General features: G+C 49.3%; 1 protein-coding gene across 8 annotated transcripts in view; it reads right to left on the minus strand.

Moving 5' to 3' along the window:
* Window positions 1-19,070, minus strand: part of SCARA3 (scavenger receptor class A member 3) — a 42,086-nt gene extending 23,016 nt beyond the window's left edge. For 2 of the 8 annotated variants that reach the window (XM_073805793.1, XM_073805792.1), the window contains exons 1-2: window positions 18,080-19,070; window positions 13,891-14,033 (exon numbers count right to left, since the gene is read on the minus strand). In XM_073805793.1, the coding sequence (XP_073661894.1) occupies window positions 13,891-14,033; window positions 18,080-18,980 (1,044 nt within the window). In that variant the 5' untranslated portion in view covers window positions 18,981-19,070. Of the gene's footprint in view, window positions 1-6,367; window positions 6,436-9,113; window positions 9,136-9,737; window positions 9,756-13,890; window positions 14,039-18,079 lie in introns of those variants that run through there. The other 6 variants (XM_033857609.2, XM_073805794.1, XM_073805795.1 and 3 more) reach the window with 6 other exon arrangements.
* Window positions 19,071-22,560: the final 3,490 nt, after the last annotated feature.

Genomic DNA, 22,560 nt, shown 5'->3' on the forward strand with positions numbered 1-22,560 from the left:
TATTAATAAAAAATACTTGGAACTAAATAAGCGTTGCTTGCTTGAATAAATACAATAAACATACTACGTGGGGGAAAAAAAGGAAAGAGGAACTAATCTAAGTAAATTATAACACAGTTTGGACTCTGTAATCTCAGTCTAGGATGTGATAACATAGGATTGGGGAAGAAGTGCAAACAAATCTTGAACTTTTAAAGCAATTTTATTTCTTGGTGTAGCATGGGTAAAGCAATTCCAAAGTTATTTTACATTAATTCAAGATTCAGCAAATAGAGTAAATGCATTGATGTGGTTTGGACCCAGGGTTCTCACTGTGAAAAAAGGGATGCAGAAATATACAACGGGAGAGACAAATAAGAACCCCTTGGAGCTGGACTGAAATTTGAAGGTATCAGTGGGAATTAGTAATTTCTAAAATATGTTTATGTGTGTACATATTTGTTTATGTTCATATATAGGAATAGATGCATCTATATTTGTAGCTATGTGTGTGCATATAAATTTGTTTGTTGAAAGGTCCAGGAAGCAAAGACACCAAAATAGCCCTGAACACCCCTAGCAATCCAGTTGGTCTCTAATACCATTTCCCACTAAAAGGAACCCAGGCTTCTTAAAGAAATGGCTGATTTTAGGGTTGGGGCAGAGGGTAGGTAGAAGATGAATCTAGAACACCTTGCTATTTCAGAAATTAAGGGAATGCTCAAAAAAAAATGATAGGGGCATATCAAAAAGAAATAGAAACCAGCCTGAAGATGCCCCCACTGGCCAAATCTGGGACAATTTGAGCACTAAAATAATTAAGTATAATAATGAAATTACAAGTCATTGAAGAAACGGGAATCCATACCAATGATAGACAGACAGACAGGTAGGGAGAAGGGAGGGCTCTTCTTACTGCTGGAGTTGGGACTGCAATCATCATGATAAAGGCCAGATCATGTTAGAACCATGAGTGGACGCCACCTCTTGGGAAAATTTTGATGAAGAACAGTATATATGTATGCTTACGTATAAGCCTTTATCCATGGCCTTAAACTGTCTGCTTACAGACTACTTATTAGTTGCAAGGGAGGAAAAAACCCAGTAATTACATAGTGGGGAAATCAGGCAACGCTGACCAGCACACACCATCATTTACGTAAGTTGCTGGCCAAGGGTGCATAACCACAATCGAATCATGAAGAAACATGAGAAAAACACAATGTAAGCATTGTATTTTTAAAAGTTGGGGGGGGGCTGTATTTTTCAAAAATATTAGAGTCAAAAAAGACAGTTGAAAGGTGAAGAGACATGACAACCAAATGCAATCCTTAATGTTAAGCTAGAGCCTGCTAGAGCCTGGAGGGAAAAGAAAACCCATCGAGGTTATTATCTGATCAACGAACATCGGGATACATATGGTACATTAGATAAAGAACTGAAGCACATTCATGAAGTTCATAATTGTACCCTGATCATATTCCTGTTGTTAGGAAATCCACACTGAAATATTCAGAAGTAAAGAACCATGATGTATGTAACTTACCCTCAAGAGCTTCAGGAAAAATTTATGTGTCTGTGTGCATATGCAATAAGTGTGTGTATGTATAATACCGCAGTGAAAATCCTTATACGTAAAATGTTATGCACATATAGGGCTTTATTTAGACAGTTTTCTAAAAGTGAATTGACTGGAGCAGATTGTAAGAACATTTTAATGTTCTAGAAACCAATGAACAAACTGACATCTAGAAAGGGCACACAAATGACACTTCCACCCACACAGCATACGAATATATACTGATATACTAGTCCTTCCCCAATGAGTCTTATAAAAAATAAATGTCTTTATGAGTTTAACTCAAAGAATCTCCGTATTTTATTTTGCACATTTAAGAATTATTCGTGAAATGGAACATTTTCAAGTGCTTACTAACCATGCCTTTCCACGAATTAACTATATGTAGCCTTTGCCCATTTTTCTGTTGAACTGTTGATTTTTCTTTTCACAGAAGGTTTTGATGAGAACATAACCTATCATCATGTGTCTTGCAGATGTTTCATTATATTTATTTCTGAAAATTGTTAAAGCTTGTGTGTGCATAGCTTTGGGGCCACCATAATGCACTCCAGGGGGTGGGGAGGTGTGGAAGGGCATTCATATTGTAGCCCCTGATTAAACAGTGGATCCTGAGGGGTCTGTGTTCAAAACTCTTTCTTCCAGAGGGCATTTCCTAGACTTTTGCCAGGTGCCAGGGGAGCTACCGATCTGGGATCACTGTGGTTTGATTCCTTAGATTGGATCACCCAAGTGTGCACATAGAATATATACTAGATCCCCAGACCAGGTGAGGGCAAGCCTGTGTTAACCCAGCACCGCCCCCCTCCCCTCACCTGGCTTGTCTAGAGATATCCCATTTCCTTGTCAGCTCTCTAGCAGGTAGATTTCGCATCTAGCCTCTTTCCCTTCCCCTCCCCCCTTTTCAAGGAGCAGACTGGCTGGGGTGAGACTCAAAATCATTAACCACAGGTCTGGGCGCTGACCAAACAGTAGGAAGACCATGGCCCATCAGAAAACAATGGGGCCAAAAAAAAATAATAACCCCAACCAGAATGGCTGTCCCAGGGTGACAGCACCTGGAAGCAGCATCTTATCTAGGGTTGGAGTTTTATGCTGTGAGGTCTTTGGTTCAGCAAAAGTCCACAAGTGCCCCTTGTGCCTCTCACAGCCTTGTCTTCTCCTGCACCCAAGTCTAGAGATTCCTAACATCCAGCTCCTGCATTTGTGGACTCGTTTGGTTTCAGTCCCTAATTTTAAGGGGTGTTTTTGGCTTGGTCCCTAGGGATTTCCCGTTTTCTTTCAACTCTAGCTATGCATTTAGCAGTTTGCTTGTAGTTTATCAGGCACTTAAACTTTATAACCCAGGAATATTTTAAGTTGGTAATGCTAGAAGTAGAAGCTCCAATTTTTGTTTTTCTTTGTTCCCTTTTTAAAAGTGATGAAGGGTTGGATCTTGCCTTGGGGCAATCTTCACAACGATGCTATAAACTTTAGAGTCGGTAGTACCACTTTCATAGGCAAAAAGACTGCGGTTCAGAGAAGTTAAGAGTGTTGCTTAACAGCACCCAGGATATGTGGTGAAGCTGAGATCTGAACTCGGAAGTCTTCTCTACCGCACCCACTCCCCACTCAGAGTAACGAGACAAGGTTCTACAAATGCTAAGAATCCTTGCTCCTGTGACTACAAGGTGAGCAGGTAGAAATGAAGGGGGCTGGGCCCAGGACTGGCCATGGTTCTCAGGTTCTCTGGCAATGACCCGGAAGCAGCCTCATTTCCCAAGTGCTGTGCTGTCGTGACCACTGTGACCTACCCGGGAGCCAAGAGGCAGAGTGGGCAAGGAATGCTCGATAAGTGAGGGCAGCCCTGAACGGGCTCAGTCGGGGAGGGACTGTGGGTAACCCCAAATGAAAGATGCTACCATCACTGCCATGAGTGCCCTCTGCTTGTCCTCCAGGTCACGACTTACATGTCACCTCCTAGCAGCCTTCCCCGAGCTCCCAGACTGGAGGAAGTCTCTTGCTTGTTACACATTCTTCCACGTGGTCTGTATTTTCCCTTTGTGGAATGCAGTATACCTGTTATTATTTATCCGACAGCTCTCTTCCTCAGTGTCTAAGATCTGAGGGTAGGGACTGTGTCTGTCTTTTTCTCTGCTTTACCCAAAGCCCCTAGCACAGGGATTGGCACAGAGAAGTGCTCAACAAACACAATTTCACATGGGACTATGAATGGTTTTGTGTTACCCTTCCTGGTAGGGGGTCTATGCCTGCACGTGTAATCATGGAGAAGCCCGGTGCAAAGACCAAGGTCAGCCCCCTACCCTCAGAGACTCTGAGTTAATGCGGGGGGAAGGCAGAGACCTGGGTTCATACCCTTTATCCCCACAGCTAGCCTGACAGAGAGACAGGGTGAGAAGTTATTCTCCCAGTTTTACAGATGGGGAAGCTGAGTTAGGAGGAGGAGGGTTAACTTTGAATGCCTGGCTAAAGCCACAGGGACAGCTAGTGATGAGACAGGCTGGGACCTGGGACCCTTTGCTGCAGTGCTTGCACCTGGATAGAAACGTCTCCTCCAGCAATAACATACAAAGAAACTATAAGGGGCTAAAAAGAACTGCGTGCATGCACAGTTGGGGCAAGTGACGGACATAAAGATACCGAAGACCAAAAAAAAAACCCCAACTGCCACTTCTGAAGAGCCGGAAGCAAAAACAGGGTGTTGGGAGCAAAAGCAGGGTACTGCACGTGCCCCCTGCATGCAACACCACCTAAGGGGTGGGCAAAACTCCTAAGCCATCCCTCCGGCCTGCCCCATGGACACACCCCTACCCTCACCCCATATAAGAAAGAAGCTCACACCCCACCCCCGTCGGGGAGCAAGCAAGGAAACCTGTGGTTTCAGGGGCCCCAGTAAAGCCTTGCCTGAATTTCTTGTCTGGCCTCTGATCAATTTCTATTGACTGGGGAAGGCCAAGACCCCTGATCTGTAAGAGTGGCAAAGCCTCCTGAATTTCATGCTTGAGTTTCCTCTCCACAGTAACAAACTGCAGGTAGCCTCTGTCTGATACAGTTAGTGTGTTCTCGTGTGTGTGTATGTGTGTGTGTGTGTGTGTGTGTGTGTGTGTGTGTGCACGCTTTGGAGGAGGGTGGGTACAGTAGCAGAAGGAAGGCTGACATGACTGGTACCCTTTATACGTATCCTAAGAAATCAACCTCTTGAGCCCCGCTTTGTGTCTTAAGGCTGTCACCCTATCATCAATCTGCCGACAGTTGAAGAGCATAACGTCGCCTGGAATGTTACCAGGACTGCCGTCGCTTCCCCATAAACGAGCGCCACAGGCGAGGCGGTGCCTTCTGTGCTGTGTCAGACCAAACCCTCGCCCTAACTAGCGGCACCCTCTCACCCCCCAGATGATTTCAGCCGGAACCACGCTGTGGGCTGTTGGATTTACCGCAGCCCCGCGGGCCCCTCAGGGAGGTATTCTTTCCACTCCTTGGAGCAGAGACTCCTCCTAGGCCTGTGTTTCTCATCTCTCTCCACCCCTGGTGGTGCCTGCGTGCCCGCCCCTGTGACTAGGCCTCCTCCCTCTTCTGGCTCCAGGGTCAATTTCATCACTTCCCTGTTTATAGCCTTTGCAGGGAATCTGGGAAGACTTAAATCAAGCAAGATGGACACCAACCTTCAGCAAACACCCCCTCGGAAAAAACACAGCTCTGTCATAACTCTGCTCTCCCACCGAGAGCCCCTAGATTGGCAGTCATTAGCAAGTGAGAATTCACCGAGACCCGTCCGATGCTTTGCGGAGCCGCCCGCGGGAAGGGGAATGATGGCCAGCGCGATCTCAGCTCTCTTTAGATGAGGGGCTTCGCAAATGTTTGGCCCTATTCCCTTTTTCCCTTTGCTGACGTCACAGCTCCATAACTCACAGCCCCACCTCTCCCCACCGTCCCCCCTCCCCGGGTCCCATCCCCAAAGAGCTCTTCTCTTTCTAATCCTTCCAACTTCCTGTTTACTAGCGCTGAGCCAAGGACCCTGGGGACCCCTAATTCACCTATGGCTGGAACGCTATAGCAACTGTTCCACTTCAGCCTTGTTCATCTGAATGAGGACATAATCCAAAGCTTTGCGAGGCTCTTAGAAGCCAAACCCTGTGCAAGCACGCACTCATTATACTCGCATTACACCAAGACTGAGCCAGTCAGAGGAAGGATGAGGAAACAGGCATAAAGAATTGAGAGGAGCTGGGCTTGAGGGACAGAGGCTATGACTGATGAGAGGATGATCGATGAGACAGGATCTGTACTCTCCCCTTGCACTGGACCAAGTGGGGTCAGCAGAGACAGGAAAAGAATTCTCCACCCCCCTCCGCATCTCCCATGCTGCCTGTTCCCATGCCTTCTGGGGCCATGTGACTGAGTGTTCCCATGCCTTCTGGGGCCATGTGACTGAGTGTTGGGTGCCCCAGCTTTCCAGAGCTTTCAGAGAGAGGGAGTGGGAAGGAAACTTACAAGTCACAGAGCCCACCTGTCATGTTACAAGGGCTGGCAGAGGTTAAGTCATCTGTCAGCTAGTTAGAGGCTCCGGAATGCCCAGGGATCTGAAGCAAGATGCAAATGCACATACAGAGCGCTTGCAGAGTTACACACACCCAGCGCAGACAGGCCACGGAGCTCGGGAAGGCCTCTTCCATCCAGGCTCAGCATCTGTTTACACGTCTGGCCTGCCAGTGGTTTGTCATCCCCATGAGGTCAGGAAATCTTCCCTCAGCCTCTTTCAGCACAGGGCTGACCTCATAGTGGGTGTTCAAAAAAGATGGGTTTACTGACCTTTTGAGAAGGCCTGCATCCTTAGTTAATTGTTAACTTCTGCCCTTTTAATTAAGAGCTCAGTTTTACTAAAAAAAAAAAAAAAAGATTAATGAATTAAAATATGGTTTAAAGATGGTTTATTCTTAGAGTTCTCCCTGGCTAGGGAGTGTTGGGGAGTTCTGATGCATTGAAGATGCAAAGGCTTAAAGCAGCAGAGACTTAAAATGAATATACAGGGAGGGGCCTAATGTCTGGATTGAAAAGGAATGAAAGGCTAGGTTGGGGGCGGTGCAGCAAAATTTAGCATCTTCTTCCCCTCCCTTTCTCAGAGCTGGAACAAGGGATATGATTTTCCTCTCCTAAAGCTAAAAGGCCTCCCTGTTTTGGGGGGGTGGGTGGTGGTTAATTTTTTCCATGTGTCCAGTTAATCACTTTAGAATACCACCAGCATGTTTATGGCCCTCTCAAATCAGGCTGTGGTTCCTTCCTGCATCATACGTAAACCATCCATGAAACTGAGCACTTCTTGACATGCTGAAAACTGGGAAGCACCTGCATGTCAGTGTGGGCTGCCAGGTGCCTGGAACGGTGGACGATGTCGCCACAGTTGTCTGAAAAGAGGCCACCTTTCCAGGAAGGCAGAAGTAGCCTCTGTTGCCTTCTCTCTGTCTCTCTTTGTGTACTCTTCTTTTTTTTTTTCATTTTGCTGATTCCAGGAGAAAGGCCACTGGGACAGGAGGGGGTGGGCTTGGGAAAGGGCACTGGCAAAGCTAGGGTAATGCCTGGAACCTTAAGTATTCAGGAAAACCCCTCTCTTGAGACAAGCCTGCTGCTCTGGGTAGCAAACATCGAAGACTCTGTGAGCCAGTTTCAGCCTCCCCTGTTCCAGAGGCCCCAAGGGATTGGAGCTGTCATGAGGGAGCATTCTCATCCCTGTCATGAAGAAGCCAGGCCCATGAATGACCCACTGGAGGCACTGCCGGGCCCCACTCCTCAGCTAGCGATCTCTACCCAAATTCCAGGCAGTGAATTAAAAAAAAAAAAAAAAATTAGCCTTCGAAGACAGCGCTGCAAGCCCAGACTCATAAAGTAGTGGCAACCACCGGAGACTTGAAAGAACCTCTGTTTCTCCCATACCTATGGTCACATTCTCCAACTCAAATATCAGAAAGGCCGCCACAAGGGAACTCCCTTGCTTTTTTCAAGCCTCAGCTCCCACAGAGCCACGTTGCAGAGAGTTTGATTTGAAGGTGCCAGAGTCGGCACATGGCTGGGCATGACTTCTGGCTCTGCTGGGGCTGAGCCGGGTTCACTTGTCCCTCTGGAGGTGGAAAATAGCCCCGACCTGTTCACCAACTGCTAACTCAACTGTGGTCGCAGAGCCCAGCTTTCGGTTGACTGAACATGCGGTGTTGATTCACTCTTTAGCCTTTCAGGGACTGCAGTCTTCCGTCAGAGTCAGCAAGCGGGGAGAGATTCGAGGAACTGAAGAAAAGGTCTTTCTCTGGGAACTTCAAGGAACATATTTTGATGATTATCTTCTACAGAGTTCAAAGAGTGGGTTTTCAAAACAGCCAATTGGGTCAGTAAAAATAAAGTTTTCGGAGTCTTCTCAGGAGCCAATGCTATATTTAAAGTTGCAGAATAATTGTAGTTTATGGTCGGAGAAGGCTATAATTAAGGTGGCAAAACTGTTTTCATTGGAACCCTTCTGCCATGACCCCCTCCCCACAGGCTTCCGCTGAGGGTACGTTTATATTCGGATGGGAATCAGTCTGTCCCTCTCTGCTCTGATGATCTGGTCCTTCCCTTTCAGATTCTCCTGCTCAGCAAGGTGTCGTGATTTGCTCCCTTGTGACTGTCGCCTCTTTTCTGCTCCTTCATTCCTAAAATCCACATTTGATGCTCTTGGGACAGGCATTTCCTCTCCTTGCTGCCACCTCTGCCTGTATCCTCAGGGCCAGCCCCCAGCCCCCAGCATCTGCTGTCTTCCACGGTTCCTATAACCACAGAGGTTGTGGGCGATCTCCCTCTTTATCCTAAATGACTTTCCTCCCCTTTCTTGCCCTCAGTATTCTAACTGGGGCACTCCTGGCATTTGAGTGGCACAGGTCTCCATTAGACAGGATTTACCCACGCCGAGCAGACATCTGGCGTTCTGACCCACTGAATGCCAGTAGCAATCCCTGGTTATCTGCGACGACTCCAAATGCCAACCCGTACTCGTGGGTTCCACGTCTGCGGATTCAACCAACCGCGGTTAGAAAATATTCGGAAAAAATTTTCCAGAAAGTTCCAAAAAGCAAAACTTGAACTTGCTGAGTGACCAGCAACTATTTACATAGCAATTACAGTGTATTTACAACCATTTACATTTACACAGGCATTTACAGTGTATTAGGTGTAATAACTAATCTAGAGGTGATTTAAATTATATGGGAAGATGTGTGTGGGTTATATGCAAATACCATGCCATTTTATATAAGGGCCTTGAGTATCCTTGGATTTTGGTATCCGTGGGGGACCCTGGAACCAATCCCCTGCAGATATAGAGGGATGACTGTACCCCTTCAAGGGGTTGTATAACCTCTATTTCAGAAGAGAACCCCAGCTATTCACTCAGTACAACAGACCTTAACCGTCCCCCATCACATACACAATGGTCTCCTCTTGGAGACAGCAGCTCCTCCATCGATCCTGAACCCCACAAACCCAGTAGGGTGGGAGGGGTGGGAATCATGAGTTTCTTGATCTTGATTGTTACCTCTGGGCCTTCAAACCCCTCACTCTCTGCTTTTCACCACTTCCAGTCATGTATTCCCTCGCAGGGGATTCTCCTTCCCCTCTCTGGGCTCTGTGTGCAAAATAGTGAGAATACCATCTCCTGCACAGAGCTGCTGTGAAAATGAGACAACATACAAAAAGCACCTGGTACACAGTAAATACTTGATAAATGGTAGCAACAGCCATTTTTATTAGGATTGTTTTTCTATCCCACTTGAATTGCTGCTGTCATTTCTCTCTCTTTCCTAATGCCTGTCACTCTCAGGACCAATTTCCAACTTTCAAGAAGTTCAGTTTTCAAAAACACGTCCTACAGAGCACTAGTTCAAAATATTCTTTGTGAAAAGGGGTCCTTTGATCAAGTAAATCTGGAAAATGCTGCGTTTTCCATCACCCTCTCGAGACTCGCATTAACATAGTACAAATTTTGAAAAATTCTGCAAAAAAAGCCCATCTCTATCTGTGTTTAATTCTGTGTTTCTCAAACTTATTTCACCGTAGAATTTCTTGCCATTCTTGAAAACAATGATCTATTAAATCCAATGGAACTGGCAGTCAGAGGTGCACCCACGTTGGGGAATACTGTTCTGGATAAGTGCCTCACCTGGATTCAATGATTTCTTCATCCTGTCTCCCGCCACCAGCTTTAATGGAGGGAACATGTTGAAAGCCCACTGGGTCTCTAGACCGCAGGCCTCCTTGACCTGGAATCTGTAGGTCTCATCTCCACGTTGGCCGCAGCTCAGCCTGCACATCCTCTGGGGTAAACCTAACTGCTGTTCTGTCTGCATGATCGCAAGCTCCCTTCTTGCACCCTCTCCCGCTGTTTTTCCTAATCCCCTGCACTAAGTCTTTATACTCCTGCTTCTCGCAGGCAGTCAGTCTGGACCCCAGGATCACCTTCGGCTCCCGGGAGCCTTTAGCTTTCTCTCCTGGCCCTTTTGCCTTTGACTCCCCAGGCCTTTCTCTCTGCACTGCACTGGGGACCCAGCCCCGTGGGGGCATGTCAGACACTGGTGTGGCTCTGTCGCCGGTCAGATCTTCCCATCTGCATCCTCACCCACTATTCCTCTTCTTCTCAGCCCACCTCATGCTCCAAAGATGAGCTCACTACCTCCCTTTCTGAAAAGATCAAACGCATTAGGTTTAAGTTCGTCATCTTGCCCTAACTTCCTCCAGGTGCCTACCCCTTAAACCCAGTGTAGATGAGGGTGTGTGGAGATGGGCCCTCGTGCCCTGGGAGCACAGTGTGGACTCTACTTCCAAACTTCATTTTTTTTCGACTGAAGTACAGTTGACGTACAATATTATATAAGTTACAGGTGTACAGCATAGTGACTCACAACCTTTAAAGATTGTATTCCATTTATAGTTACTATAAAACACTGACTATATTCCCTGTGCTGTACAATATATCTTTGTAGCTTGTTTTATACAAGTAGCTTGTACCTCTTCATCTCCTACTCCTGTCTTGCCCCTCCCCCCTTCCCTCTCCCCACTGGTAACCACTAGCTTGTTCTCTATATCTGTGAGTCTGTTTCTTTTTTGTTATAGTCACTAGTTTGCTGTATTTTTTAGATTCCACATATAAGTGATGTCATTACAGTATTTGTCTTTCTCTGACTTATTTCACTCAGCATAATACCCTCCCAGTCCATCCATGTTGCAAATGGCAAAGTTTCATTCTTTTATATGGCTGAGTAATATTCCATTGTGTATATATGTGTGTGTGCATGTGTATATATATGTACCACATCTTCTTTATCCATTCATCTGTTGACAAGACACCTAGGTTGTTTCTTTATCTTGACTATTGTAAATAATGCTGTTAGAACTTTGGGGTGCATATATCTTTTTGAATTAGTGGGGGTTTTTCAGATATATACCCAGGAGTGGAATTTCTGGATCATATGGTAGCTCTATTTTTAGTTTTTTGAGGAACGGCCATACTGTTTTCCATAGTGGCTGCACCAATTTACATTCCTGTCAGAAGTGCACAAGGGCTCCCTTTTCTCCATGTACTCACCAACATTTGTTATTTGTGTTCTTTTTGATGACAGCCAAACTTCAAAAGAGCATGCCTTTTCACTCAGCAACCCCCTTCCAGGAATTTTTTCTAAGGGAATATGTATACCACTTGGCAAAGATGGAGATGTAAAGATTATCACTGCGTGCTATGATAAACCTGAGGATAAATGTATATACCTTAAATGCCCATTGATAAGGGATTGGTTAAAGAAATTATTGTAAAGCCATACTATGGAATATTATGCAGCCAATAAAAAGAATGCAGATCTATACTTACTGCCTAGGGAAGATATCTAGGTTCTATTGCTGAATTTTATAAATACATACATGGAATAAGCCATGTTATTAGTAGTATAATCTTACTTATGTGAAAAAAATCCATGTGCAAATAGACACTGAAGGATATCTGGAAGAACTCTCTTCCAAATCTCGTCAGTTATCTCTGAGGGGTAGGAGTTCAGGTGAGTGCGATTTTTTTTTTTTCCTTTTCTGAATTTTTCAAAATTTTTATAATGGGGATATATGGTAAAAAGATTAAATGCAACTAGGAATGCAAAGAGCCTATGTCTACATCCTTCCTGGGGCCCCCATAAAGACAGCTTTTCTTCTTTTTTAAAAAATATTTATTTATTTATTTAGGGTGCTCCGGGTCTTAGCTGCTGCATGTGGGATCTAGTTCCCTGACCAGGGATCGAACCCGGGCTCCCTGCATTGGGAGCGTGGAGTCTCACCCACTGGACCACCAGGGAAGTCCTAGCCTGTCTTCTTTCTACAGCAAAGCTCAGCCACTCCTATCTCCTTCATCCCTGGCCCCCATCTCCCCTTCTCTTCTCTCCCTCCACCTTCCAATGGGCAGGCCAGCACCACCTTGAAAAACCATTGACGCCTGGCCCCGCTTCTTACTTCAACTCCTCAGCTCCCTTTTCCTGAAACTTCTCTAACACAAGGTCTTCCTGTGCCTTTGCTTCAAACCCACCCACTCCCCTCTAGGTTTCTGCAGCCTACTTTTTTCAGAATCAAATAACCCTTAGCTAAGCCTGTCCATCAACAGTCACACTGTTGACCATTTTGTCCTTCTTGGAACTTTCCCCTCTTGGTTTCCATTACATTACATCCTCCTTCTCCCCCGGTGTCCCCAAACGCTCCTCTTGGCTCTGTTATAGGTTCATTTTCTTCTTCCCTCATTCCTTTCTCTGAAAGTAGAGATTTCCCAACATGGGGGAAGGGCATTAGAGAAGGAGCAACCAGGCCATCTCCTGACAAACCCTTCTAGGGCTTCTCCAAAGTCAACAGGAGTCAACAGGACACAGCTGGAGTCCTTGGCGTGGCACTCACGGCCTCCCGGTCCTGTGGCTCCCTGCATTTCTCTGCCAACCCTCAGTCTCCAGGCAAATCTCTCTCCCATCACCGGTGAACACACCCAATGACAGTGCCCAGCTTTCACCAACATGCTTCCTGCTCCTGCTGTCTCTTGGATGACCCCATCCAAATCTTGTTCACCCTCTCCTCCTCCCTAAAGCCTTCCCGACCTGCCCCAACTTAAAAGGCTCTTTCTTTCTGGGGATTCCTATGCAATCTACTGTATATACCACTCCCTGGTTCCTCACATCATCCCCCTTGCTTACTTGGTTCTCTTTTTTTTTTTTTTTTTTTTTGCGGTACGCGGGCCTCTCACTGTTGTGGCCTCTCCCATTGCAGAGCACAGGCTTCGGACGCGCAGGCTCAGCGGCCATGGCTCATGGGCCCAGCCGCTCCCCTGCCTCGGCAGGCGGACTCTCAAACCACTGCGCCACCAGGGAAGCCCTGGTTCTCAAGTGTGTATGTTTTGTCTCCACCGGAGGGCATCCTTGCTCCCCTTTAGACTAGCCGCTTCCTCCCCCAAAGTAGGTATTGATACATGTTTGCTGACTGAAAGGTGTGAGGCAACATCCCAGAATAACCACTATTTAACCTGGGTTCGGTTGGATGTGAAGGCATCCCATCTGCACCTTAAAGGAGTGTCTGCAGGTCTCCAGCTAGACGTTTAGGACACTGTCGGGTAAGGGTCTGGGGCTCAGAGGATTAAATCCGGTATCACCAGCCTGTGCCGTGTATCACATCCTTGAGACTAGGTGGGACTGTTCAATGAATGGGAGTCCACGGCTGAGACCACAGACTCTTCCAGAGGTGGAGCAGCAAAGGAGGAGAGACGGGAAAAGGACCAATAACACCCAAACTCTCTCCTTGGGACCTCTCTTATGCACTTACCACTTTCAGACTTTTTTTGAATGATTTGGGCACAAGTCATAAGTGTCCCAGGAAAGGGTGCACTCCTGGAGAGAAAGGACAGTGTCCAAATTCTAAGCCCTTCTCTGCATCTTTTTTGGCCGTTAGACAGACATAGACACACAAGCCCGGGCACTTGGCATTTGGTAAAAAAAAAAAAAAAAAAATGCTGGTTGAATAGAAGCATGAATCTTTACCAAATACCTGTGTTAGGTTCTGGGGACATCATGGGGTGTCCTTGCCTTTAAGAACTTCAGCCCAGTGGGGGACTCAGATGTAACCACTGAACAAATATAACGGACACCTCCTAAGTGCCAGGCCTTGTGCAAGAGTGAGACAAGAAAAAGGCAGCCAGGGTCCTCACACTCATGAAACTCACACTTGGATACCACCCTGTGGGCATTACAGTCTTAGTCTGGGGGAAAACTGTGGATAGATAGACAGATAGATAGAAATATACATACCGGGCTTCCCTGGTGGCGCAGTGGTTGAGAGTCCGCCTGCCGATGCAGGGGACACGGGTTCGTGTCCCGGTCCGGGAAGATCCCACATGCCGCGGAGCGGCTAGGCCCGTGAGCCATGGCCACTGAGCCTGCACGTCCGGAGCCTGTGCTGCGCAACGGGAGAGGCCACAACAGTGAGAGGCCCACGTACCGCAAAAAAAAAAAAAAAGAAAGAAAGAAATATACATACCCTCACAAAAGGAAAAACATTAGAGGAGAATGTCAGAGCGGGAAAGAACTTCAAAGAACATACAGTCTACTTGCAGATGAGACTGAGGGCCAAGGAGCACCAATGACTTCATCATAGTTACAAAGCGACAAAGCTGGTGTGTGACAGGGCTAGGCTCAACCTTGGGCTCAGTGCTCACCACACACACACACACACACACACACACACACACACACTAAATTAAGCATGATCAAAACACAGACAGTGAATATATGAGTGACACGGTCCATCATGCTGCTGTACTTGCCAACTCTGTACTTGTAACACCCAGCACAGCTGCCTGTCCTTCACGAAAACTGCCAAGCTGTCCACCAACATCTACTGAGAACTAGAATTCTTTATCCTCGCTCCCAAATTAGTTTTAGGTGGGAGTCTTCAGTGATTAAAATCACCCCAGCTGGATGGCAAGGTGACCAGCTTGTGTGTGTGCGCACGTGCGCATGCGTGTGTATGTGTGTCTGTCTGTCTGTCTGTTTGGAGCTGATCTCCAACATCTGAGCCCCAGGGCACCCCTCGTCCGCATCAGGCCACTTATTGGCTCTGTGCACCTTTGCTGTGTCGGCCCCTTCTAGTCGCAGGCCCCCTCCAGTGTCCCGAGGTCTGGGGATGGAGGTCAGGCTTCCAAAAGGGACGCAGTCTGCACATTCATGAGTGGATATATCCCCCCTGCCAAGTTGCAAGAGGTAGATTTTCCTAGGATCACACTGCTGTTTTCTGAGACCCCCTGCTCTCCTGCCCGCCCTTTGCCTGTGGGCTGTAGGCACTGCTCCCCGATTCCGTGGGGAGGGGTCATTTCCCCCAGGTTTGGGGAACAGCAGGGTGTGGCTCTGCCCGTCCATGGCAGCTGAGGCCAAGTCTCCCAGGGACATAGTGGCCCATGAGGTAGGCCCACTTCCAAGCATCTCTTTACCAAGTCACTTCTGCTCCCTACGTGGCTCTCAGGCCCGGAGCTCCTGGGCTGAGTCACAGTGCATCAGAGCAAGATGGTTCTCAGGGACCACCCAGCAGGGAACGAGGCCCACAGAGGGAACACTGACCAGAGCCTCACGCGGGGCCAGGACTAGAGCCTCTGTCCTTGACTCTCAAATCAGTCATCTTCGCAGGGAACCAGGCCGCTTCTGGAGGGGTGACTCACATGTCTGGGAGGGGATCTCACAACAGGACCCTCTCGCTGGAGATGTGGGAACAATTCCACAGGTGGCTGTTAATGGCCCAGACAAGCCAGTGGGCAGCTCCAAGGTGGGCCCATCACCAGGGGCTGGTGGCAGCTGCGTGCCCCTCAGGTGTGAGAGGGGCTGGACCCGGAGCTGGGCCCTGCTTGCATCAAAAGATGCGGCTGCCTGGGAGGCCCGGCTGCCAGCCAGTGGGCAGGTGGGCAGGAGGCGCCTCAGGGTGGAAACAGCTTGGCTGGCAGAGCGGACCCTGGCACCTGGCCACTGGTGGCAGCGCGCCTTAGCAGACCTGTTTTCTTGTTTAAGTATCGTCCCCGCCAACCTCCACAAAACATAACATCACTGTGTTTTGCTTTGAGCGGGGATAGTGAACCTTTGCCAGCAGATGTGCTTCTCAGATTGGTGCGGCCCTCGGAGGACAGTCTGAGGCCAGCCTCCCCGGGGAAGGCCATCCTGGAAGGGGCAGCCCACTCTTCTGGGCACTTTATTTTTTTCCACGTGGGTAAAAAAATCCTGATTCCTCCACAGATGCCCCCAAGGCCAAATACTGACTGACTGCCCTGGCTTTTCCATCTCAGGTAGAGGGGGTGGCTCTTCCTGGCCCCCGGGGAGGATGAGGGGAGACCCTGCAGGGAGGTGGGCTGGGAATCAACCCCGCCTTCCCCGCAGCTCTGCGGCCCGGGCCCTGGGAGGTTATGGAAGATCCTAGAAGGTTTCCCAAAAGTGGAGGAAAAACACACAAGAGCTGCCCTGAAGGCGTCAGCGGACAGGAATTCGGCCCCAGGTGGCGGTGAGGCTGCCGTCTGAGGGAAAAGGAGGGAGAGGGGCAGGACTTGGGTTTCTTGCTCAGAGCCCATAGCCTCCCAGTCAGCAGGCCAGGAAGACGCTGGGACCCGACGACCTGCTTCAGCCGGTCCTCCTCACAGACCTCCTCTCAATACCTGTTCACACCAGCTCCTTCCTCCGCAGCTTAGAGGAGTCGCATTGCCTCGCTGAGTTTCAGAAAGGCGAGCCGTGTGTTCCTGACTCCCTTCCCGGGAGCTGGGTGTCTCCTCCGTTTCAGGGGACTTTGGCCCTGCCTGGCTTTTCCCCGGTCTGTTTTCCCCCAAAGAGCTCTTCTGGAAAGTTGGCGGAGCCAAACCACTCTGAGAATGTGCAGCCTCTTACCATCACCATCAAGGTCCAGAGCGGCGTGGGCCCCAAGCCTGTGGTGAGATGTGGCCTCAGACCTTTCCAGAGGCTTCTGGTAATGACCTGCCCCAGGACCGCTGCCTGGGCACAGGACACTGCACAGATGTGGTAGCTGAGAGCAGGAACCTGGTGAGTGAGGCTCCTCTCTGCTGCTAAGGGAACTCCCTGGGGCTGATGATAACTTGCTTGCCTCGTCCCAGATAGATCAAGACGTGGTGAGGCCACCGGGAAGCACAGACAGAGGGACCAGAGGCCGGAGGGGAGGAAGAGGGATGTATGCATCAGCAAGCACACCGGCCTGGAAGTCAGGAGCCCTGGGCCGGTCCCCCTGACGAGCTGTGAATCTCAAGCAAGTCCCTTCTCTCATCCACAGTCTCAGCAATGTAATTTGCGGGGCCCAGTGCAAAATAAAACTGCTGGGCTCCCTTGTTAAAAAATTATTAATAGTTTCCAGACAGCGACAGCAGAGCACTGAACCTCATGTGGTGCCCTGGGCCCCTGGGGGACTGCACAGGTGACACACCCATGAGGCTGGTCCTACCTGCTTGGGCCTCAGTTTCCGCAACTATACAACATGGAGGCTGTGATCCATCAGAGGTTTACCCGTGGAGCCTTTTCTTCACAGGAACCCTCAAACCCTTCTATGCAAATGAAGCGGCTTCGCCAACGCCAACGCCACCTGACGGCACAGCGGAAAGCCCTGCAGATGACCCCGGAAGTCCTTTACCGTTGCAACATTCAGTTAAGCTATCTGAAGGATTATCGTAAAGCAGGTGAGGGAGCATCAAAACCCCGAAGTTCTCTGCCCCACAGTATGACTCCAAAGCCTGTTTCTCCCTTAGCCTGAGAATGACGGTGAAGACCAGGGGTGCACTCTCCCGGGCCTCGAGTAAACCAGGCCCGGGGATGAGCATCAGGGACCAAGTTTGGTTCTTGTTTCCATCCCAAGAACTGGCTGCAAGGACCACTGTGGTAATGCCCACTGGCCTGGGGAGAGCTCAGGCCTGCACCACTGATCTCCCCCTACTGCTCTGCGCCCAGGAGGTCAGAGGACGGTCAGCCAGGGTTCAGAGGTCAGGAAGGGCTGGGCCTGGGCTGAGAAACCCAGACACCGCAGGTCTCTCCTAGGGAAAGGGTGGAAGTTCCCGGAGGAGAATCCTGGGCCTGGCGCTGGGCAAAAGGCTAGGTGAGGGCCGCAGCAGCCTCTGAGATGGGTCCTCGGATGGGGTGATGCTGATAGAAGGTTGGGCTGGTAACATCGTTCTGTGCTGACAGGTTAAAGGGATCAGATACTTCTCTGGATTTACAACGGCTTTTCGGGAAAGAGCAATGGACGGTGAGCACATTCTGCATCCTCCCTCTCCTCTCCCTTGCCTCTGGACTTCAGGGCTCCATCCTGTCTTCCCAATACCTTTCTCCGGAGGATACGAAAGAGAAGCCCACGCACTTCCTACCGGGTGAGTCCTCCGGTCCTCGCCCGCCCTCAGAGAGAGGTGCCCACCGCGCCCGGGCAGGGTTAGGGGCTCGCCTCGGAACTCCCGCGCGCGGGCGGGCTTACCTTTCATGGTCCCCGCTCCGGGGCCTCGGGAGGGCCCCGCCGGAGGCGGCTCGGCGGCCGTGCGACCCGGGCTGAAGCCGACGGGTCCCGGGAGGGCACGTATCGATAGCCGCCCTACGCGCCGCCCGCAGGAGTGGGGCTCGGTGCCGGAGTCACGCCGGAGCCCCGGCTGCGGAGGCGGCGCGCCGAGAGGAGGGTCCGCGGGGTCGCAGGCTGGGGGCGCCGCGCCCCGCCGCCCATGCCGCCGCCGCGCTTCCCGTGGAGGCCGGCGAGGCGAGGGCTGCGGCCGCCCCCGGCCCCGCGCGCCCGCCCTCCCTCCCTCCTCGTCACTCCTTGGGCCCCGGCCCAGATCAACTTCCTCGCTCTTTTCAAAAGTGCCGCGGCCGGGCCTCTTTGTGCCGCCGCGGGCCCCCGCGCCCCGCACGGCCCCCCCGGAGTCCCCTCGCGCGGGGAAGGCCCCGAGCCCCGCCCACCGACCGCCTCCGGGAGCCGCTGCACTGGGGATTGGGGGCGCAAGGAAGGCTCTTCCAGAGCAATCGTTCGCGCGGTGGGGGCCGCCTGGTGGCTGGGGGCTCTCGATTTTCGCCCTGGACCTTTTCCTCACCCATCTGCGGGGTAGAGGGACTGTTAAAGTGAGGATCCCCGGGTTCCGGCCCCAGCCCCTCACGACCTCCGGACTGCCTGGGACTGTCCCCGTTTTAGCACTGAAAGTCCCACATCCCTCGGTCCGGGGCGGACCCAGACGGTTGGTCAGGCCAGCTCTGCCACTCCGGGTGAGTGACTTTGGGCGGCCACTCCATGTCTCCAAGCCTCGGTTTTCTGCCGGAGAAAACTGGGCCCTGAGCGCTCCCAACTTCTGTGACTTTGTTCCTGGAGAGGCCTCTGGTATAAACAGTGACATCTGAGGGAAACGGGCCTCAGGCAAAGGAGTGGTGACTCTCTCGTCCGAGGCCCTCCTCCGGGAGCGGGAGTGTGGGGAACATTCCGCACTGTCCCGGACTCCCTGAGGTTGCATCCTGTGAGGAAAGACAACAATTTAACAAGTAATGGTACTGAGGCGTGATGGCCATGGTGGCAGGATGGGGCAGGGGGGGACGGACCACACAGTGGGGACCACCTGGCCTGGCCTCTTTCCATTGCTACGTCAGCCCCTTTCGCACATCTCCACACCTCCATGCCCACCCCCATTTGGCCCTTGGAGTAAAGTAGGTGAGGTCAAAGGGGCAGAGAGACTTTCTCCTAAGCCTGGGAGCTGAGAAGGGGCCAAGGACAGCCCCCCCCCAGCCCCCCACCCCCGCCCCATTCACAAATCCCAGCCAGTCAGAGAGGGAGATGCTCAGCTCTCTCTAATCTCCTCCCCTTCCCAATGGCAAGTTTCAGTTCAAGGAGTGCATTCTTTCTGTGATCTCAGCAGAACCTCACCATGGCCTTGAGAGAGGGAGCCAGGAACCTACTGCCCATTTTACAGGTGAAGAGACTGAGGTTCAGAGAGGATTTTGCCTACCTGGTAGTAGTCACGAGGTACTCCTGGGGCTTTGAATCTGGATTCCAAGTCTGCCACATGAGCCTCAGTCTCCCAGACTGTGGCAGGGATCAGGAGGCTGCTTTGTAAACACCAGGGAGTTAGCCACCCGCAAAGCATCCTTTAGGCAGTTTACCTATATATTAATTAATTTAATTGTCTTAGCAGCCCTATGAGATAAGCACCATTATAGTCCTAATTTTTCAGAAGGTAGATATTGCGCTTAGTGTCACGTAGCTAGTAAGTGGAGATCTTGGGATTTGAACCCAGGGAGGCCGAATCCAGCGCCTTTGTCCTTAGCCACGGTGCACCACCCTGCCTCTCACAGAAGCTACTCAAATATTTGTCAAAGAGAGAACAGACAAATGACCCTTGGTTTTCTCCATGCTTTCTTTAGTTGACTACATCCAAGATGTCTGGTGAGAAAAAGGTCCTAACCTTGTATGTGGGAGGATCCTCTCCCACCACCTCGCCCCCTTGGGATTGGAGGATGTATGTATGTGTTGCTATGGTAATGCAGATGCATCAGTAGAGAAATGAAATATACTGGTGTCTGGCTGTAGATGGACCCTGGATGAGCAGAGCTGGACCCAGCCCTGAAGAGGTTCAGAGGATGAACTCCTGCTCCCAAAGGACTGTGGGATCAAGGTCAAGATCACAGATGAAGAAGGGAGGAGACCGGATTTCCTGGAAATTTCACCAGCCTTTGGGTGAGAGTTTTCAGCTGTAATTTCAGGCAATTTCTGTGAACAGCCAGAGGGGTGAACCCAGGGTCAACTGGGATAACTCCCCCTGAGAGACCAGATTATGGAACTGTTAGGATGTGGCTCAGCTGGGACTTGAGTGCAGAGGCATGGACAGCACCAGACAGGGTAGGCAGGGTGGGATGGGCTACAGAAGGTTGCTTAATATTGTTTTTAACTTGAGTTTGGTTGGGGAAGGTGTGGGGACAGTTGATAGCAGCACATACGCCATACTTATGTTGAAGGTCAAAGGAAATCGGTAAAGAGCAGAGGTCATTTAGAGGAAAAAAAATGGAATCACTAGTGGTGGAAACTTCATGTATTATTAATGAAGGTACAAAGTCTCAACTCAGTCCTTTTTTTAAATTGAAGTATAGCTGATTTATAATATTGTGTTAGTTTCAGGTGTACAGCAAAGTGATTCAGTTATATATGTGTGTGTGTGTGTATTATATATATATATATTTCAGATTATTTTCCATTATAGGTTATTACAAGATAGTGAATATAGTTCCCTGAGCTATACAGTAAGTCCTTGTTGCTTACCTATTTTACGTATAGTAGTGTGTATCTGTTAATCCCATATCCTTAATTTATCCCGCCCCCTTTCCCTTTTGGTAACCATAAGTTTGTTTTCTATGTCTGTGAGTCTGTTTCTGTTTTGTATATAGATCCATTTGTATTATTTTTTAGATCCCACATATAAGTGATATCATATAATATTTGTCTTGCTCTGTCTGATTTACTTCACTAAGCATAATATTCTCTAGGTCTATCCATGTTGCCGCACATGGCAGTACCTCATTCTTTTTTATGGCTGAGTAATATGACATATATATGCCCTCTTCTTAAGCCAGTTGTCTGTTGATGGGCACTTGGGTTGTTCCACTTCACTTCTTGAGCACTGTTGTGATTTACTCAGAACAAAGTCTCCTAGGGAGCTCCCCAGACTTTCCTTTCTATTTTCTACTTCAGGCAAAAGAACCCCCCAAAACTCTCTTTCTCCTAAAACTCAATTCCTCGACCAGTGCCCTTGATCCCTTCCCTCCCCCCAACCCAAGCGCCTCTCCAGCATTAGGGCATTGTTTCCACTTTTCCTTCTTAGAATGTGGCTTCAGCCCTCAATGCTCACTGAAATTGCTCCCTTCCTCCTAGTTGCCAAATACAATAGCCTTTTCAAAATCTGTACCCTCGTTAACCATTTTGTAGCTTTAACACTGTATTAGTCAGGGATCTCCAGAGAAATAGAACCAACAGCCAGCAGGCTGGAGACCCAGGAAAGAGTTAACGTAGCAGCTCAAGTCCAAAGGCAGTCTGCTGGCAGAATTCCCCCTTTGGTGGGAAAAGTCAGACTATTTCCCCTTGAGGTCTTCAACTGATTAGAGAAGGCCCACCACACAATGGAGGGTGTTCTGCTTGACTCAAGTCTACTAATTAAAATGATCTCATCTAAAATACATTTTCACATCTAGAAGCATCTAGAATAATGACTGACCAAATATCTGGGTACCATAGCCTAGCCAAGTTGACACATAAAATTAACCATCACAGACCATTGGCAGCTCCTTCTTGAATCTCTCTTTTCCCCTAGTTTATCTTATCCTACTTACTTCCGGTTCTCCTTCTGAATTTCTCTGACTCCTTTTTTTTTTACTAAGGGCCTTTCCTATTTGGTACATTTTCTGAATGTAGACATTCCTTACTCTTATATTAGTTAGTTGGTGTGAGTAAAATTCACTGCTGTGGCAACAACACACTATCTTAATAAGACAAAAGTTTATTTCTCACATGACAATCCAGTGTGGGTTGGACAGTTCTCTTCCAGATGGTGACTCAGGGACCCAGGGACCTTCCAACTTGTATTACCACTGTCTTCAACAAATGGCTTTAAGGTGGCTGCAAAACAGAAGAGAGAATGGAGGATCATGCATAGGAGAATTTTAAGGGCTGGGCTGGTATACAGCACTTCTACCCCTATTCCATTGGCCAGAGCCCCTCATAGTGAGAGGCCTTGAAAATAGACTTCGCTGTGTGCCCTGGATAGAGAGAGAAGCACAGATCAGGGAGCACGGGCATTCTCCGTTCAGGCCACCTTCGTGGTCACCAAATACCTGTTTGCTCCTTTCTTTTTGCACATAAAACATGTTCATTCCTCCCCAGGAAGGCAACTCCAAGTATGCCCACCACTGAGCTCTGAGTTCAAGCTCTCCCTGTAA

Source organism: Tursiops truncatus, chromosome 6 (genome assembly GCF_011762595.2).
Source record: "Tursiops truncatus isolate mTurTru1 chromosome 6, mTurTru1.mat.Y, whole genome shotgun sequence".
Taxonomy (NCBI): Eukaryota; Metazoa; Chordata; class Mammalia; order Artiodactyla; family Delphinidae; genus Tursiops; species Tursiops truncatus.